We start from the raw sequence: 19,712 nt of genomic DNA, 5'->3' as shown, positions 1-19,712 counted from the left end.
TGCTCTCCACAGCACCTTAATTACAAGCAAGAATCAAGACAAAACCTTTCATAGGGGGCAATTTACAAGGCTTTAGATGATTGATGTTTGGCGGTAACATGCTTATTGAAGTTTGCTACTCCTTACGTCTACACATAGAAGTCTAAGAGAATGACCCAGGAAAGCCAAGAATGATTATTTTATAAAAATGAAAATTTTAGATAAATATTAAGATAAATAGGTAGGTCATATGTTACACACACAACTGGAAACTATCTGTGACACTGGAAAATGATCTTGTTGCTGTTGTTTTGAAAGAAAGAGTCAAATTAGTGGCAATGTAAACTAACTGAAACATTAATTTGCATCTCAAACATTGAGAGTACATATTCAATTTGATCTGAATTACACTATTGGAGCCCCACTAACAAAGTTTGCATGTAAATGGAATAACATCCCAGCCATCAATCCCTTATCCTTACACTGCATTTTCAAAGGAAACAGTTTTTTTTCATTTTGTGTGTGCTAGATTATTAATTAAAGAAGATGAGAGGTAAAGTAAGTGAGGATCAATTTAACATGTTTCACAGGTTAGACATGAAAAGACGTGATTTCAAAACTTGCCAAGGTAACTGGAGGTCATTTCATGCCCAGTGAACCATACTATCAGGCTGTAAGTTCTCCAACAGTAGAACTGTAAAACTTTAACTTCACACAGTTAGTGCTACTTTCTTTCTGTGCCAGTTTGATACATTATTCAAGCACAAAATATACAAACAAGCCTTCTATTCTTCATCCAGATAGTTTTAAAATTCAGAATGTTCGGCATTAAGAATTGGATTAAGCATTGAAGTTTCTCCATAGTAGGAGTACAGGGCTACCATTCATGGTTCTTTCAGGGTAAAATGCAATAGCAACTAGATTACATGCACATGCAGAGTAAAACTTGAATTAAATCCTATATTTGCAAAGTTTTACAACTTTAAAATATTGAAATGGGGCAAAATCTTTAAAAAAAAAAAAAAAAAAAAGCCCTTTACAGAAGTAGGAAGAGCAAAAATGTAATTTAGATTGCTATTTTACTCTTTGGCCTTATTATGAATGGACTTATTGGACACTTCCTATGTCATACTCTCGTGCCTACAGCTCAAAACCATCTTGTTGAAATAAAACCCAGTCAATGAGGATAGCAGTGCTGTCACAGCTGGGCTAAATCCCAAGGCTGCAAGGACTATAAAGAGTCTACTGTTTGTCTTTGACCCAATGAGGGCTGACTGATGGCCCAGCTGTGGATTTTCGTATGCAACAAGTTCAAGATCAGAGCCATTAACACTGGAATAGTTTCGCCGACAGAGTCTCAGCCAGAACTGTTGGCACTGGTATCATTTCCATTACAAAGGGAAGAGCTGTCTGATTTAGTTTTAAACATGCCCAGGAGTATCATGATAATCATAACAACAACAACAACAACAAAAGTGCAGTGATATTCAACAAGCACATTAAACTTACATATTATCTTTTTACTCTTTAAAACAACTTGCAAGGCAATGGAAAAATAAAAATACAGCACTTACCTTGTACTATTCTTATTCTGTTCGCAGAGATTTGTCTCAGGTTTGGAATAGTCAGCTGACTTCTTTTCTTGAACTGGAAGTTTCTAGGAGGAATATAATACATATAAAATGTAACTTCCTCATTCAGGTATTAATATCTCAACAACTGTTAACTTTGGCTATTTTGTGAATACAGATTTTTTTAATTACGGTCTTATTTGTTTGACATGATTGTGTGATCTTACTTGCAACTTTCCTGGTCTGAGGGTGTGACTTTTTGTACTTGGTTTAATGTTTGACTAAGTTCTGGCCTTTATATTGCTATCATTGCTATTCACTGGGGACATAATTGAGACTCAAGTCACTTTTGATTTATAATGGTTTCTAAATAAAAACAGTACATGTTTTGAAAACAGTTTGCACCAATTAGAACAATAACAATGGAATTAAATCACCGAAAACTGAGAAACTTCATTAAATATGAAATAACCAACCTTCCCATAGAGGTCAGCAGAAGGGGAGGATCTAGATCTTTCATGCACACAGATGGGGTTACTCTGTCTCTCATTCCCTGTATCAAGGATGTTATCAGCAGAGTGATATCGTCCAGATACCCTTGTTTCGGCTGCTTTCCTTTGGATGTTCCATTTGACTTCATACTCTGCAAAGGTGCCAAGTCGCTTTTGTTCTACCATGGCTTGTCGGTTCACAGAGTGGGGGCCATCCTGACCTTCATTAAGGTGGTGCTCTATGGGGGTTGAGCTTTCACTGTTTCTCTGCCCTGCTGTGTCACTCTTTGCAGAATAATGCATGCCTCCCGACTTGGACAGTCTGGTGTCTTCAGATATATGCAGGTTTTGCTTTGGCATAGGCTTAGGGAAAACTGGTTTCCCCGCTGCCTCAAATAATCTGTGCCGATTTTCCAAGGGTGGAGCATTATCAGGCACACTGGAGCGCTCATTAACTCCTACTTCATGAATTTCATCTGGCTCAGAAAAAGACTGAACTTTCTTTTCTGCAGAAAACCGTTTGCGGCTACCAATGCGAAGCACCTGATTACTCCCTGAGGTGGGTTTGCTAGGTGGGACCTCAGAGACACCTGGAAGCGGAGGTGTGTCTTTCCGAGTGGGACCCTCAGTACCTGGATGCTCAAACAAGACTGGCTCAAGGTCTTTTCTCCTAAAGGATGTAGCCTGGAGGACTCTGGCCTGGGCTTCTTTCAGATGGTCTTTATATGAGCTGGAAAAGCAGCCATCCGAGGAGGGAGAAGAAGTTCCAGTGGTCTTCCAGACAGCAGGATCTTCTACAGCTTCAACAGGACTTTCTAAAGTGGCTGAGCTTTGACTCTTTTGAAGCTGGGACCTCCTCATCTGGATCTCGTTGCGCAAGGTGGTGGCAAATCGGTCACTTCGTCTTGCCTGTTTGCCACTCTGACGGTCAAGGGCTTCCTGTTGTGCACTTCCACTGTTGATCTCATCTTGACAGTCGTCATTGTGCTCTTGGGCCAGAGAATACAGCATAGGTGTTTTCTGGGGACATATCTTTGACTCGCTTTTAGTTGGAAAGGGTTGTTGGGAGTACTCTTTAAGATTGAGATGAACAGCACTTCTCCTGTGCTCGGGTTGCTTACTGGGAGGATAACTACCAGAATGCTCATTTGAGCTAGACACATGGTGTTGCCTTTGGCTCCCTCTCAGTTCAGAAGGTTTTGCTGAATCAGGTATATTGAAGGGATTACTTGGAACAGAGAAATTGCGAAGATAGATGTCAATTTGTTTGAAGGAGGCATTATTGTCTTTATGATCAGTATCATGGTGCTGTGACTGAGGTGGGAAATAGCGGTCTTTTGCTCCTCCTTGTGAACCTATGGACATCCTGTCCCGTCCACTGTGTGACATTTCCGAGACTGAAGAATCTTTAGAGTCATCAACTCTCACTAAAGAAGTCTGGGACATTCCCTGAGCGATATGATGAGCGGTAACTCCAACATGACTGGACAGTGATGCAGCTGGCCTTCTATTTCGATTCTGGCTATTGAGTTGTATGTTGTTGTTTGTGGACAGCTCCTGCATACTGCTAAAGTAGCCACTGAATGGAGGTTTCAGTGCTGGTATTGTCCTAGTTTGAGCGTGGAAAGTGCCCTCATCGCTGTACTGCCGTGGATGGTATGGAACATAGGCATATGATTGATGTCTATCCCTGACATCTGTCGTTGATAGGGAGTATGTCTTGTCTGATGACATACGGTGTGGATACTGATGATGTGCATCAGATGAAATGTAGGGATTTGAGGAATCATTTTTGGAGTGCAGGTTATAATCCTGTCGACCCTCAAGACATGTCTCGTTGACTTGGTGAGACCTTTGCATACTTTCATGAGTTTCTCCTGCCTTTTGTAATGCTTTTACCTGAGGCTTTAACTGGGCATGAACACCAAGGCCCTCAGAGGAGCTTGTGATCAAACCCTTCTCATGTACCTTGGTAGCTGCAAAACTATCACTGCGTGTCGGTGGAGTGGGAGGTGGGGTGGAGGATACCGTGTTTTTCTTCATATCTGGGACATGCCAGACAGGTCCAATACTAACTCTTCCAGAGCTTGAATGCCGAGTGCCTGGCTGTTCTTCAGCTTTTGGGGTCTCATGGCTAACTGAACTTGTGACATGCTGCAAGTATCCAAGCCTCTCATCTTGTCGTACCCCATCGCTTAGGCTTTGGCTATGCCTGCCATTGCTGTTCCTGCCACTTGAGTCCCACTGATTAATTTTGTACAGCATGTTCTCAGTGGAAGCAGCATTTATTTTGGACAGTGTGTAATCTGGGGTTCCTGAGCTTGTAGAAAAGGAGCTGTATGCAGAGTCTCGTTTACCACCACCCAAATGTTCAGTGCTGTTATTGTTGGACTTGCTTGGGGAAAGACGGCCAGGTGGACAGGGATGAGAGCTATGCTCTAGGCTGTCCATACTACCCAAAGAGCTGAACTGATCGGATACTCGCCGTAGATTTGTTTGCTCCCAGCCGGCTGAGAGTTCAGAGGAGAATGAACTAAGAAAAACAAACACATTTAAAGAGTGTTTAGGCTGTATGAACAAATGCAACTGCAGTAAGCCAAATGAAAAGATTCTGCCATTCAATTTATATGTGAAAAGGAAAAATATAGTCCTTCATCCCTAAATCTTTACTGAAAGAAGCAATACAGACAGAAACAATTTATTTTCTGTCTCTCAAATTACCTTGCATCATTTCTTGTTTGCCAGACTGGTGAGGGTGTGGACTGGTTTTTGGCTTCTGAGTGGCTCTCGTTGAACTTGGTGGCATGCCAGGAGTGAGGTCTGCTCATGGGTTCATTTCTCCTGTGGGCAGCAAACAGGAAAGAGAGAAGGATAGAAAAAGAGGTAGAGCAAAGGAGGAAAGATTAGAAAACAAGGCAATAAAATGTTGTTTTGTGAACAGCTTCAAAACGAATGGCAAACACAGATCACCAAGCAGCACTACAACAATTCTAAAGGATAGGAGAGTGTCAAAACATGGTAGATGATTATGGATGTAGTGTAATGATCATGGCAAGAGATAGAGAAGCAGCCTGTGAGCATGCCAATGTTGAACTCATTCACTATAAACACAAAGTTTTTCAAACGTCAACCACGAACAAAGGCAAAGCCTAACAAATACCTACAAACACCAAGTTAAATATCTTTAAACCATAGTTCCACGCTCGCAACACTCATATAATGGCAACATACCCTTTAAATCGGCCCTTTCTGGATGCATGAAGTGAAATAAAAATAATATTTAATTGTTACTGAAAGAGCCACAACAATTAAACAGAGCCTCTTAGACGTCACATACATTGTCCTTATGACAATATCAGCAGTTCAGTGCATATATACACACACACACATACATACACATATATATATGTATATATATATATATATATGTATATATATGTATATATATATATATATATATATATATATATATATATATATATATATATATATATATATATATATATATATATATATATATATATATATATACAGGTCCTTCTCAAAAAATTAGCATATTGTGAAAAAAGTTCATTATTTTCCATAATGTAATGATAAAAATTAAACTTTCATATATTTTAGATTCATTGCACACCAACTGAAATATTTCAGGTCTTTTATTGTTTTAATACTGATGATTTTGGCATACAGCTCATGAAAACCCAAAATTCCTATCTCAAAAAATTAGCATATCATGAAAAGGTTCTCTAAACGAGCTATTAACCTAATCATCTGAATCAACTAATTAACTCTAAACACCTGCAAAAGATTCCTGAGGCTTTTTAAAAACTCCCAGCCTGGTTCATTACTCAAAACCACAATCATGGGTAAGACTGCCGACCTGACTGCTGTCCAGAAGGCCATCATTGACACCCTCAAGCGAGAGGGTAAGACACAGAAAGAAATTTCTGAACGAATAGGCTGTTCCCAGAGTGCTGTATCAAGGCACCTCAGTGGGAAGTCTGTGGGAAGGAAAAAGTGTGGCAAAAAACGCTGCACAACGAGAAGAGGTGACCGGACCCTGAGGAAGATTGTGGAGAAGGACCGATTCCAGACCTTGGGGGACCTGTGGAAGCAGTGGACTGAGTCTGGAGTAGAAACATCCAGAGCCACCGTGCACAGGCATGTGCTTTTGAACCAGAAACAGCGGCAGAAGCACCTGACCTGGGCTACAGAGAATCAGCACTGGACTGTTGCTCAGTGGTCCAAAGTACTTTTTTCGGATGAAAGCAAATTTTGCATGTCATTCGGAAATCAAGGTGCCAGAGTCTGGAGGAAGACTGGGGAGAAGGAAATGCCAAAATGCCTGAAGTCCAGTGTCAAGTACCCACAGTCAGTGATGGTCTGGGGTGCCATGTCAGCTGCTGGTGTTGGTCCACTGTGTTTTATCAAGGGCAGGGTCAATGCAGCTAGCTATCAGGAGATTTTGGAGCACTTCATGCTTCCATCTGCTGAAAAGCTTTATGGAGATGAAGATTTCGTTTTTCAGCACAACCTGGCACCTGCTCACAGTGCCAAAACCACTAGTAAATGGTTTACTGACCATGGTATTACTGTGCTCAATTGGCCTGCCAACTCTCCTGACCTGAACCCCATAGAGAATCTGTGGGATATTATGAAGAGAAAGTTGAGAGACGCAAGACCCAACACTCTGGATGAGCTTAAGGCCGCTATCGAAGCATCCTGGGCCTCCATAACACCTCAGCAGTGCCACAGGCTGATTGCCTCCATGCCACGCCGCATTGAAGCAGTCATTTCTGCAAAAGGATTCCCGACCAAGTATTGAGTGCATAACTGAACATAATTATTTGAAGGTGGACTTTTTTTGTATTAAAAACACTTTTCTTTTATTGGTCGGATGAAATATGCTAATTTTTTGAGATAGGAATTTTGGGTTTTCATGAGCTGTATGCCAAAATCATCAGTATTAAAACAATAAAAGACCTGAAATATTTCAGTTGGTGTGCAATGAATCTAAAATATATGAAAGTTTAATTTTTATCATTACATTATGGAAAATAATGAACTTTTTCACAATATGCTAATTTTTTGAGAAGGACCTGTACATACACACACACACACACACACACACACACACACACACACACACACACACACACACACATATATTGTTTAGTATAGACATGACTGATGCAGATGAACTATTGAACAGGGTTCCCACACCTTCCTATAAATTCCCAAACTGGATAAGGATTAATAAATATATAAGAAAGATTTTCAATTCATTCGGAATTGAAATTAAGGCCTGGAAATCACAATTTTAAAATTACCTAATATTTCCAGGTTTTTCATGATTGTGGGAACCTTGATTAAGTAATGTAGAGGATATGCAGGGTGGAAAACTAATAGATGCAAATCTGAACTTCCGATGGATGACATCACAAGGCCATGGAGGGAATATGATTGTAGATCATTATGACATGACTGGGTGGTACAGGATTAGAAGTGGGTTTTCTTGTGGATACATTGATACCATACCTCATGGAACTTCGTAAAATCTTCGTGAGAAAGCTCCGGGCCATATGCACGTCACTCTCTGATGGCATTTTCTGTGCTACAATATCCACCATTTTCATCCTCCTGAAGGGAGTTAAAAGGGGGAGGGACACATAGTCGGAATCTCTGAGTTCAGTAAAGTTTGACAGGGACTCTAGTGCTGAATTCTAAATGGAGACATGAAAAGCCATCTCTGTGATGGGAAAATACAGACATACTAGCATGGGCCACAACACTGTCTGTAATTAGTCAAGCATTATACGCAAGAACGCAAACACAAAAATATCCTTGCGTAAAAAACATAAGCAATTCAGACGAAACAACCACAAAATGTTATACTTAAGACGTTATATACCGTATGAAAAATACACTGGAAAAACAGACAGTCCACATAAATGAAACCTGTGTTTTTAATGGCTATGCCTGAGTTGAGAAGCACATGCACAAAAAGACTTTAGCCATTCAGAAAAACATTAGTGCCAGCACTGAGGCAGGATTTATAAAGGAAAAAAAACCTTAAAACGACACAAAACATTAGTCTCTCTCTCCTCATGCCTATAACATACTGGCCAGAGATCTGCAACTTACAAATGCTTAGTGTGATTAGTGGACATAGGGAGACATCTTGTGGTTGAGGTTTAACACAACCACTTCATGTGACAATGTATGCAAAAAAAAAAGTAAATGTGAGAAAAAGTTAAAAAGCTAAATATTTCAAACTCCTGCCACTTCTTTTATATCAGTGAGTTTAGCATGAAACATTTCTCAGCATGTTGCCCAACTTATCCCCAAACTAAAGAGTCCACCCACACCTGACCTGTGACCTTTAAGTTTTGAGAGTTGAAAACATTCCTGCCGTTTCTGAAATTCAGTTGTTTGATTTAGTGATAGGACTGTATCAAACAGAAATCCATCTCCTTGAATTTCCAAGAGTCTAAAACCCAAGCTTGTGCAACTCTCCATGAGACTGGAGGGGTTAGAACAACAGTCATAGACATGCAGTGCTACTCCATTAGACCATGAGGTCAAGTGCCAGTCACCCTCTAGCCAGTAAACAGTAATAGACATTCTTTGAAATACTAGGAAAATAAAAACTACTATGCTAACCCAAATATCCTTGACTCCAAAACATTTGCTAAAATCACCTTTGGCTACCCAAGCTGATGTTGTCTAAAACAAAATGTACATGTAACGTCCCTCTCACAGGTTTAAAAGATGGCGGAAGAGATTAAACAGCAAATTATGGACAGAGTGGCCCAAAAGACACCCTTTGCTTTTGCTCAATGCTGCTCTCTTTTCCTGTGTAAAAGTTTCAAGTGTGTATATGCTCGCCACACATGGTGCTGGCTATTCAGATGCTAATGACATTCTCCACATTAGATGTATTGTCAGGGCTACAGCTGGTCTAGCACAGATATGCCAGTGGTCCGAATCAGTGGCGCCCAGGCGGAATAGAGGCCAAGGAGGGGGGTCCGGAGGGGAAAGTCCCCCACCAATGTTTTCAGAATAAGGCATGTTCAAAAACAAACAAATCACTTCTGAAAAGACAACAACCTCTTCCAAAGCCCCATGCAAATCATTCAGCTTGGGTAAAGAGTTTACATCCAAATCTTATTCACAGGATGATCCAACATGAATAAAAGGTGTTTAAAAGACACCTACATGAAAGATCAGCAAGCTTTTGAAAGGGGAAAAAGCTATTATTTACTTATATAAGGTTTTAGGATCTGATCCAGTGTTTGAAAACCATCAAAGGTTGATTTTTTTTGTTTTGCAAAGATAAATGCAACAGGTTTCATGAGGTCAAGTTAACATACTATCTACTTGTTTACACATGGCCAGTCATCTGAGGGACAAGCTGCACCAAAGCTTAGATTTCACAAACAGTAAAATAAGAGAAGACTAAACAGATGCCAAGATAAAAGCAAAGGAACAACAACAGGTGTGAGACAAAGACGGCAAATGAAAACAGACAACAAAACGTAAACTTCTAAACTCACCAAACAATCCCTCAAGCAAGCAAGTTTGCCAAACAGGTCCCTAAAAGAGTAGACCTGAGACGCTTTGATGGATGAAATGGTACTGAGAGTCCGGGTTTGCTCCAGTGGACTCCCCAGGCAGCGCATTCCACATTCACATCAAAGACAGGCCAGGACAAAGGGCCCTCCATAGACGGCCGGTCCCGGACTGCAGTGTGAGTCTTTTCAACCATCCACTTCTTCCATATGAAAGACTACAGAAAAAGGTAGCCTTGAGGAGCCCCATGTAGAGAGCTGATCATACGAGCCTTAGCACATATACTCTCATATCGACTTCCAATGCCTGTGTGACTGTTGCAGTGAGGGCAGATCTCTACAGGGATTATGGTGATTTTACCCCGGGAAGGAAGGGGGGAGGGAATGAGGATAGAGCTGTTGTCATAGCCAGTCTCCTTGAAGCAATCTAGCAACTTCTGTTTCCCTATTGGCTCAGGGATGGTATGCTAATGAGAAGTCGAGAGGGCCAAATGTTCTCACTGAACCCCTCTTGTGCAGTGGTCCTCTGTTTCTTCTATTACTATAGCAACAGGTTGATTTTTGCAGTCTTAAGTGAGCTGATTTGTGAAGTGAAGCAAAACCAAAGAAAAAGATAATAATAGAACTAAATTTTAAAAGAAAAAAACTGTTTTATTCAAGCAATAACCCTCCCAACCCCCGAAACAGATCATGTGACCTGTAGATCACTCCAGGTCTGACAAAAAGAAAAACGGTTTAGAGATCTCAAATAATCAACCTGTTCGCTTTGTAAACCAGATCTCTCAAGAGTAAAGCTTGGCTGTGATCGGAGCTTGACCTACAAAGTTTCGTGCTTAATTAAACCTTTTTTTGGCATCAAAACAAGTGGTCTGGTGACAGGCAAGAAGATTACAGAATTGTTTTGGCCTATGCCTGATGGGCTGGCTTTTACAAAATCTTTCACAATGATCTATTGTGAACCAACTTCTCATCCATGCATTCCAGACAGGAGGCCATTCCTAGGCATTAACGCTCTCATAATTGCATTTTTCTTGCTGCCACAAAAAGGTAAAGCAGGCAAAAAGATTTGTAAACTTGTAGAAATTTGTAAAGCTCTTATTTTAGAAAGAAAACCCATTCTAAAACCATCCTGTCAGCTGTTGTTATTCAAAGAGACAAGAGTAAGTGTTTAAGGAGAGATATTCAGCGCAATGTCCAACAAGATCTTATCTGATCCAGCTTGCTTTCCTCTCTATCTAATGGAAATCGCACTTTGTTTAATGTCATATTGGACACAAGGGGATACCGCTAGAGTTTTGGCTGCATTGGAGTCAGTTATTCATCTGGCTGTGGAGTGTCTGCACAAAGCCTTTCTTCTGAACGCATCCCAATCAGCCCGCTAATACAGGGCCAGGAGAGGCCAACCGTGAGGTGCCTGTAATGACAGGCACATTCCTGAGCTTCATGTCATACCAGCCAAAGAACCAATAGCCGTCTAGTCCCCTGCTGAGTTCACAGCTGTCTCTTTAGTTTGGATGTACAGTACTGTAACAGCATAAAGCATTTCTTAAACTTACACATACTACAATTAGGGCAGAACAAGAAATTCATGGCTTGCTTACTCAGGGTTTCCTGCATGTTGATGTGATTAAGGATGCCCTTGGTCTAACCTCAGCTAACAGTGTAAGAAGCAAGAAATTTTCACAGTAATCAAACTTCGGTGACCAAAGGACTCTAAATTTATTGCTAGATGCCAAAATTTCATGGAAACAGTAAGTGCAGGAGACTGAATCCTTCTGTGCAAAGTTTTACATTCCAAGAGACTTAATATGACCTGTAGATCAACATTTGATCACAATAGACTGAGAACAGGGATTACCTTGCAGTGAACTGATATGTTACTGAGATTAAATAAACAGCTTGCATTACATTCATACATTCATTCTTCAGAAGAAAATAAACAGTTTGACCTAATCTGAGAAAAATTAATGAGAACTTTACCTGGTTTCATTCAGAAAACACAAAGCATGTCACAAACTCTTGCAAATAATCACAGTTATATAGCTCATAAATCTGTGTTTCACATTGGGAAGACATACCTGATTCTTACTGTTGGTACATGTGTAATTAAGCAACACTGAAGACTTTACATTAAATTTTGCAATATATTTTTATAAATAAATTACAAATAAAAACTTTTACAACACGTTTGAATCTAGTTTATATTTTGATTAGCCCTGATATACTTTACTCATCAAACTTAAAAAGTCTGAAAAAGTGGTATTCATGCAAATTTTGATTTCATTATGCATCATAAAATTACTTATGAATTATGAAATAATTAAGAAATAAGAATACTTATGAGATCATGAATTTGATGAATGTTTCAACCCAGAATTGTTTGAGAAAGAATCACAATGAATAAGTGAATCATAGTATGCAATTTTACAAATGACACATATTTGGAGTAGAAAGTTGTAGCTACTTTGTGTTGATATTAGGACCAAAACTAACACCAATAGTGTTGAAACCATTTCTGGTTAAGCAGCCAAATCCCTGAGCACCATCTTTCCCATGTACCTTTCACTTTCACAGGCTGCTGATGTAACAGGTGTCATAGCAACTAAAATATCACCACAGCACTGTAGGAGCTTATCCAAATTATTGTTTGAAGCTGCTTTCTATAAAGCCAAGCCACCTTTTGTTAAAATATGACCTGAGGCATTTTTTTTTTTACATTTCAAATAAAAGCACTGAAACAAATCAGTCAGATTTCTCAAGTATTTGGTTCACCCTTGACTGAAGTGCAATAAAACTGTAAAAAATAAGTCATGAAATCCAGACACTACAAAACTGAAAACGTATGGAAACATTTCAAAACTTTACATACCTCAATAACACCTGTACAAAAAGTCTGAGCCCACTACGGCATCTGGTTTGATTCAGTCATGATGTGCTTCAAAGACCAGCTCTCATTACTATGGTCATCCGTGTTTGATTTTTTTCTCCTAATGTAAGTACTTGTGAAAACAGCAGCTCTTCCTTTAAGGCTGATGAAATGTGTCTAACTCACGGGTGTCAACTCACCTTGCCAATGGACTGTTCCACAAACCATTTTAAAAAAGGGTGGATCAAGAATTAGCACCACATGAAATTTCTAATTAAAAATCACTTTGGCATTTAGATGGCCCTAATTCAAAAGTTGCAGTGTGAAAAAGAAAACAAGAAAGCAGTTTTACTGGATCACTGAGCACATCTATAAAACATACACGGATGATTTGACTCCACCCCTGCTGTGGTGTTCAAGTTCAAGTCATCCTCCCTCAGTTAATGCCATAGGAGAGATTTACTAGTACTAATTGGATTCTGAAGCTTAGAATGACACAGCTCTTGTCACTAAAGCCACACACCTTTATTACGCTACTGGACATAAGCATAGGGATCACATTGCAGCCATACATTTTGGCATGTCAATACACGTTCTTGAAGGGCCAATTACTTAATGCATCACTTTAACATTTAAAGCTACATTCTGTAGCTGGAATATTTAGTCCTTTAGATGCAGTTTAATAGCTAAGTATAAGTACTTACTAAAAGAGGGAGGAAAAAGGTTAATGCCGTTTTTTTAAGCAGGTTTTTGGAACAATGCTGCACCCAAGTCTGTATTTAAGTCAATGGAAGAAAGAAACCCATTCCAGGTGTATCCTGCGAAAATCATTAATTACTGACAGTTGGTCTATTTTAAGAGCTATGTGGATTCTTATCTTCCTTTAACAGAAAGCTTACAGGAAGTGTAACACAAATGTCAACACAAGCCCAAAAATTCAAGGAATGAAAATAGCAATGTTTCTTAGCTTTTGTCATCCCAGGATTATTCATTCCATCTACAATACCAGTGTACAACATTGTTCACTAGCCAAATATATAAAATAGAATATTTATATAATACATAAAGTAACTCTCTCTCTCTCTATATATATAGTGTGTGATCAATATTGAAGTAAAAATGGCAATATTGTGAAATAGCCTGTTATTATAAAATAACAGTTCTAGACTTTTTTAGAATAGAAATAATGAATATGAATAAAGTACAAAAGAGGATTTATTTAAAAAAAAAAAAAATCTTTTGTAGCATTATAACTTTTGATCAATTTGTGTCTTTGCTGAATAAAAGTATTATAAAGTATAAGCTATAATGTTTTGAGAAAAAACACCCCATAAAAACTGACATTGTACACACACCGACTCGCTGTGTATTTATTTATTTAAAGGGATTTGTTCGCTAAAAACAAATCATTGAATCTTTGCATTGTCCTTGTTTTTACTCACACTATTGGCACTGAAGGTTTTTGATTTCCCCACCACATAAGACAAAAGGATTTATCACACAAAATGTTCAGCTTTTTTGTTAGACAACTTATTTTGTGCTATCGCACACAATCAATGATTGTGTTATGGCTCTTGGCCACTAGGTGGCAGTAGTCATTCTATGTGAGAAGCTGCCTTGTGGCCACAGTAGAAGGACTGGCCTCTGAATGATCTGTTCATAACAAAAGGTCTCTTGGGTCAGTAATGTCAATAGAGCATTCGAACACATCCCAGTTAGAAGAAAAAAAAAAAAACACCCTCTGTTATTGTCAATAAGCTATGATGAATTAAACATGCTCTCCTGAGGTCTTTTTCCAAACAAGGTTTCTGAGAATAGTAAATAAATCAACAAAACTTTACAGAGAGGATCATTTATGAGAATGACCAAATCTGAATCACAGAGATAAACATTCTCTTTGACAGTTTCACCGGGAATTCAAGGTCATTTCAAGACAAGCCAGTTGGCAGACGTTCCTAAAACAATAACAGTTTACGAAAAGATTTCTCTGAATCAGTCACAACAGAGGAACACTGATCATCACTCCAGACACGCCTCTGTCACATGACTGCCTCCTCTCATCTGTATTCCAGTTTCAAGGACTTTATGTGAAGTCACGGTTTGTTTCTAAACCCAACAACCGCAATATTCATGCAGAGCATGCACAAATAATTTCTGACTTTTTTTCTTTTTCAATCATACTTTTGAGAATTGTTGCCTCTTTTTTTGAGCAAAACAATCTGTATGTACATTTCTAAATCGAACAATGGTTCTCAACCTTTTTTGGCCCAGCATTGTGAAATATAGGAACATTTATGAAATTGTGTTTGCATAAAAGGGTGTTTTAAACTGCTCAAAAACTACAGTAAAACCAGCAGCCAGATTATTTCTACATCTGTGTTATTAGTTTGTAGGGTTCTTCTAACAGACAGTCCATTTCTGATGCTCTTTTCTAATAATTTATAGTTAAAATGTTCTTTCCCCCCTTTGAATCTCCTCTTCTTATTCACCAGTTCCAGATGTGGCTTTTTCTTTGTAACTCAGCACAAAAGTCTAGCATCCCAGATGAAACTGCTGCCTTGCATATACTTTTCAATGAAGCTGCCAGCTGAGAACCTGTAAGGTATCGCTTTCTAAAACTAGAGACTCTAATGTGTTTGTCCTCTTGTTATTTGCGCATCTGAACCATCCACATACATTTCTGTCTGGGTTAAATCCTGTTTGCTGCTTGTTTAAAACATCAGTATGTACACTCATAGAATAGACTTAATTTCTTGGAAACTTTTAAAACCAGATTCAAACTTTGAAAAACCCAATTAAGTTTGAAACTGGGTGTTCGCTGACTGAACACAGATCTTGTATTACAATTTCCACACTTTTTAAGTAACAGTACTATAGAATCAAATAGCTCCTATTTTAGCACCAGACAAGACAGTCTGTAAAAGTGTGGATGAGTTATCTAATCCACAAGCAGCAGACTTCAAATCCCATTTTAAATCACACTGACCATAATCTCAGTATCTCTGTAGTTAGATTACCTTCTCAGTGGGGCATCTGGGCACACTGGCATTCACACGCTCAACTGTGCATCATGCTTTGAGTGACAATATTTAGTGTGTCATAGGATAAATTTCATTCACCCAAGTGTTTAGTAATCATGTTCATTTAGGTTAGTTAATCTATTTAATCACTGTGTGATATTTAGTACTTTGTGAACTGTAAACGTATAAACAATTGGAATGCGTAAAAAACAGTTAATGTAGTTCATCAGTATTACCCAATATTTTATTGTGTAAATATAATGGTTACAAAAGATGACTAATTAAATGTAATTTGGTGTGTCATGCGGTAAAAACCAATACATGCAAACCAATTAAAAATGTTTTCAGTTACCAGTAGCTTTGTAGAAATTCACAGTCGGCAATGATTGATTTATTGCACAAGCAAAAGTTCACATTCATACTTCATACATGGGAACAGTGAAAAGTGAATAGCACTGTGCTGGTCATGTGATCTCAAATGGCAGCCTCCATAAACAGACCTGCTTATTCTAATATTAAACAACTTTTATTAGACTACTGATATGACAGCACTGTTAAATAAAAAGAATACTATTAGGAATCATTTTGTTCATTTAAATAAAGCTAAAATAAAATAAAATATAAAATACAAATGTTAAATGAAAAACATAAGCTTAAACAGCTGAAATGAAACTTTGATTTGTTGCCTTGGGAACTAAAATAAAAGACGTTTATGTGGAAGTAATAAAGTTAATAATCTAAAACTCAAATAAAAATAAATTTAAGTTGTTTTTTAAAAAAAAATAAAAACTTATAAAGGAGAAAAAAGTATACCAAAAATTTTAAAATTAAAATGAAAAATAAAAGCCAATTTAAAATATTAATAAATATTATAAAAGTATATAAATTATACTAAAATAACACTGCACAATTCTTCATCTCATGTGACCCCTTTTGAACACTTTAGTATTTCATTTCTTGGTATAAAATAGTTTAGATAGGAAAAACTTTTATTGTAACAAATATTTATGAAAACATTTATGACATTGAACAATGTATCCAGGCATACAGATTAGTGTTGTGTGATATGGTCATTTTTCAAATCGTCATATCGTTAGCCCGTGAGATCGACGATACATGATATTATCGTGCATGAGTGGAGCAAGAGAGAGACTCTCTGTACTTGCCATAGCATAACTATTTGGTGTTTTAAACTGCACAGGTGCGCGAGATTGAGACTATGGAATCACCAATAATCAAAAAATATACTTTCAAACATGCTGATAAACTAATGTGAAATATAAAAATACTATATTTAAAACAGCTAGTTCATATATAGTTGGATACAACTGTCATACCGCGCATCCTGTGACAAATTTGCAGCATTTGCGCATGGAAGTTATCAGTCTAAATGTTCTGCAAAATCAGTCAATGGTGGAAATCAACAGCAGTTTAACACTAAATATTGGACATAAACGAACACTGTAAATAGAAAGTATTTAAAACAGGTAAGTTCATATATTTGGAGTAAAGTTAAATTGAATGGATGCATAAGTCATACAGTGCTCCGGACCGTGTGCCCCATGACGAGCCCAAAGCAACCCCAACAGAAACGAATGAGATGCATTTTAACATAACTGTGGCATTAAACTCAGTTAGTGAGGGCTCGTTTAAAATATTGCACATATATAGGCCATTCAGATTACTTGTTAAAGTGCAAATGAAATGCCTTATTTCTGCAGACGATGTAGGCTACGTCTGTTTGTGCTTGGAGACTCCTTCACCGGCTCTAATTCTCATTTGCGCACGTGTGTTTGAAATGTGGTGCTGAAGTGAAATAGCATTTTTATTTTAAACTTAAAGGATTAGTTCACCTCAAAATTAAAATTCCCTAATAATTTACTCACCCCAATGCCATCCAAGATATCCATGTCTTTCTTTCTTCAGTGGAAAAGAAATTAAGTTTTTTGAGGAAACAATAGCAACCTATTTAGTTGGTTGCCATTGAAGTCCATTATATGAAGAAAAAATCCTGAAATGTTTTCCTCAAAAAAAAAAAAAAAATTATTTAAAATTTAATTTATTTTTTCACTGAAGAAAGAAAGACATGGATATCTTGGATGGCATTGGGGTGAGTAAATTATTAGGGAATTTTCATTTTGAGGTGAACTAAAACTTTAACCTTCCTCTGATTCATCGGTGTGATTGGCAAAGGACAAAAAAGCTGGAAAATATCCACCTTTTTCCTGACGTGAAAATGGGCGTTTGTAAATTCTATGGGTCTAGCTGCCGGTCTCATTTGCGTCTAGCTATTTTTAGATGTACAAAACAGTTTGTTTTGCTGCTTGATATTGACAATTGATGTGTCCTATCATATTATTTTAATCTGTTATCTTAATTAAGAACACACTGGTTTGTACTGCAAACAGTTTTACCGTTTCCTGCACGTGGTTATTCTCCACGTTATTTACCTATAGGGGCTAATGAAACGGAAGTCTCACCCATAGGCTTACTTCCGCGTTGAGGAAAAAGGTGGATAAGGCGCACCTATCATGAGGCGGCGACAGCACGTGTGATTATCCCGGTAGTTAGGACATTGCACAAGATTTGTGTCAATACAGAAAACATTTCATCACTGGATAGGTTTTGTTCGTTTATTTAAAGTGTGGTTTATGTCAGCTGAATGTGCGGCACGCTTTTCAGAGAAGATAAGGCAACGTTATTTTAGTACAATTCACACCCAGCGGTAATTCAGGGGAAAAAATCTCTGAATGCTTCACGTGAAACCTATCATCATGTCAATTCTCAATTGATTTTGATGGTAATATCAATTTTGTTTAATATGCGCGAGGGAGGGAGAGCTAGACAGTTTGAAGACTGTGAGAGTGCGCGCGCGAGGCCGGAGAAGGGTCTCTCTCTCTCTCTCTCTCTCTCTGCTCGTTCTCTCAGTAACATGCGCGGGCACAGCAGTCAGTCATCTTATCTACATCACTCACCGATCAAATAAAGCTTTACCACTCCACGCCGGTTCTGTTACTGAAGAATCCAACACGAGACAACGATATGGCGCAATCACACTGTTACATGATTGGCTGGTAGCGTGTCACTCCCTACATTGCTAGGTTACCAGAGAGCGAGTGCCTTTGTTCATGCAACCAAACTTTCTTCGCAACCTCTTGTTTCTTCCGACGAAGAAAAAAAAATATATCGAACGTTTTATCGAACGCATTTTTTATTGATATCGATTACATGTCTATCGCGATACATATCGTTATCGTTTTATCGCCCAGCCCTAACGATACTATCGTCTATCGGCACAACCCTAATACAGATGGCCTTGTTCCACCATAAATGTAATGTTTTCTATTTGTCCAGTGCCTTGGTCATGCCAAACTAAACAATCTATCTCCAGCTCATGCATATTAGTTTCAAATGAAGTCAGAGTATGCAAAACAGGCACTGCCTACATACTTCCTATTTCCTCATTCAAACTCTTAATTTGTTTAGGCCTTTTTTCAGACATGCAATCTCTTTTAAAAAGCACACTGTTAAAAGCCACACATCACCATAATGGTACAGATCGAGTCACGTGGTGTGCCGGGCTCAGGGTCGTTCTGGTCACAACCCAGTGATCTGCCTCTGGCTGACTTGATATCTGACAAATTTTTCTTGCAATTATGAAGAATTATGACAATGACACCCACCACGACAGGTTTTTAAAGCAACATGAGGGTGAGGGTTACGTTATGTAACAGTATGTTATCACTGCAGCTGAATAAACAGAAGATTTTACTGCTTTCATTGATTCAGTGTGACTAATAAACACACGACTATGACAATATATGGTTTATTGGAGTTCTTCTTATAATTTTCTTTATAAAAAAGTATATAATAATGCAATGCCGTTATCACCGCTTAGAATACAATGTAAAGCCTGTGTTATACTTTCCACATGAGCGATCTGGATGCATTCACGGACAGTGCGGACGCGGACTACTTGTATTTATACTACCGATTTTTTTGCGTAGCTGGTCAGAGAACTACGGCTCTTTGTAGTAATTGCTGCTCCATGTGAAAGCAGATGATGGAGATTTACTACTGATTACAGAACCAGTTTTACTGACAAGATACACCAAGCCTTGTCTGATACTAAAAATCTGTGTTTTACTATATATTGTTTAGTACCTAAAAACTGATCTGCTTAAAATTTTTGTTGAAACCAATTATACTTTTTC

The 19,712-nt window shown here is 38.2% G+C and overlaps 1 protein-coding gene across 10 annotated transcripts in view; it reads right to left on the bottom strand.

Annotated features, from left to right (window-relative positions):
* LOC109090267 (protein Shroom2-like) overlaps positions 1–19,712 on the bottom strand; it is a 53,141-nt gene that overhangs the window by 6,932 nt on the left and 26,497 nt on the right. For 5 of the 10 annotated variants that reach the window (XM_042758320.1, XM_042758326.1, XM_042758317.1 and 2 more), the window contains exons 3-7: positions 7,580–7,681; positions 5,273–5,290; positions 4,763–4,882; positions 2,027–4,574; positions 1,554–1,636 (exon numbers count right to left, since the gene is read on the bottom strand). In XM_042758320.1, the coding sequence (XP_042614254.1) occupies positions 1,554–1,636; positions 2,027–4,574; positions 4,763–4,882; positions 5,273–5,290; positions 7,580–7,681 (2,871 nt within the window). Of the gene's footprint in view, positions 1–1,553; positions 1,637–2,026; positions 4,575–4,762; positions 4,883–5,272; positions 5,291–7,579; positions 7,682–9,597; positions 11,481–19,712 lie in introns of those variants that run through there. The other 5 variants (XM_042758323.1, XM_042758324.1, XM_042758318.1 and 2 more) reach the window with 5 other exon arrangements.

The sequence above is a fragment of the Cyprinus carpio genome, chromosome A6 (genome assembly GCF_018340385.1).
Source record: "Cyprinus carpio isolate SPL01 chromosome A6, ASM1834038v1, whole genome shotgun sequence".
Classification (NCBI taxonomy): Eukaryota; Metazoa; Chordata; class Actinopteri; order Cypriniformes; family Cyprinidae; genus Cyprinus; species Cyprinus carpio.
Note: the sequence above shows the minus strand (reverse complement) of the source record. Positions and strands in the feature narration are given on the sequence as shown.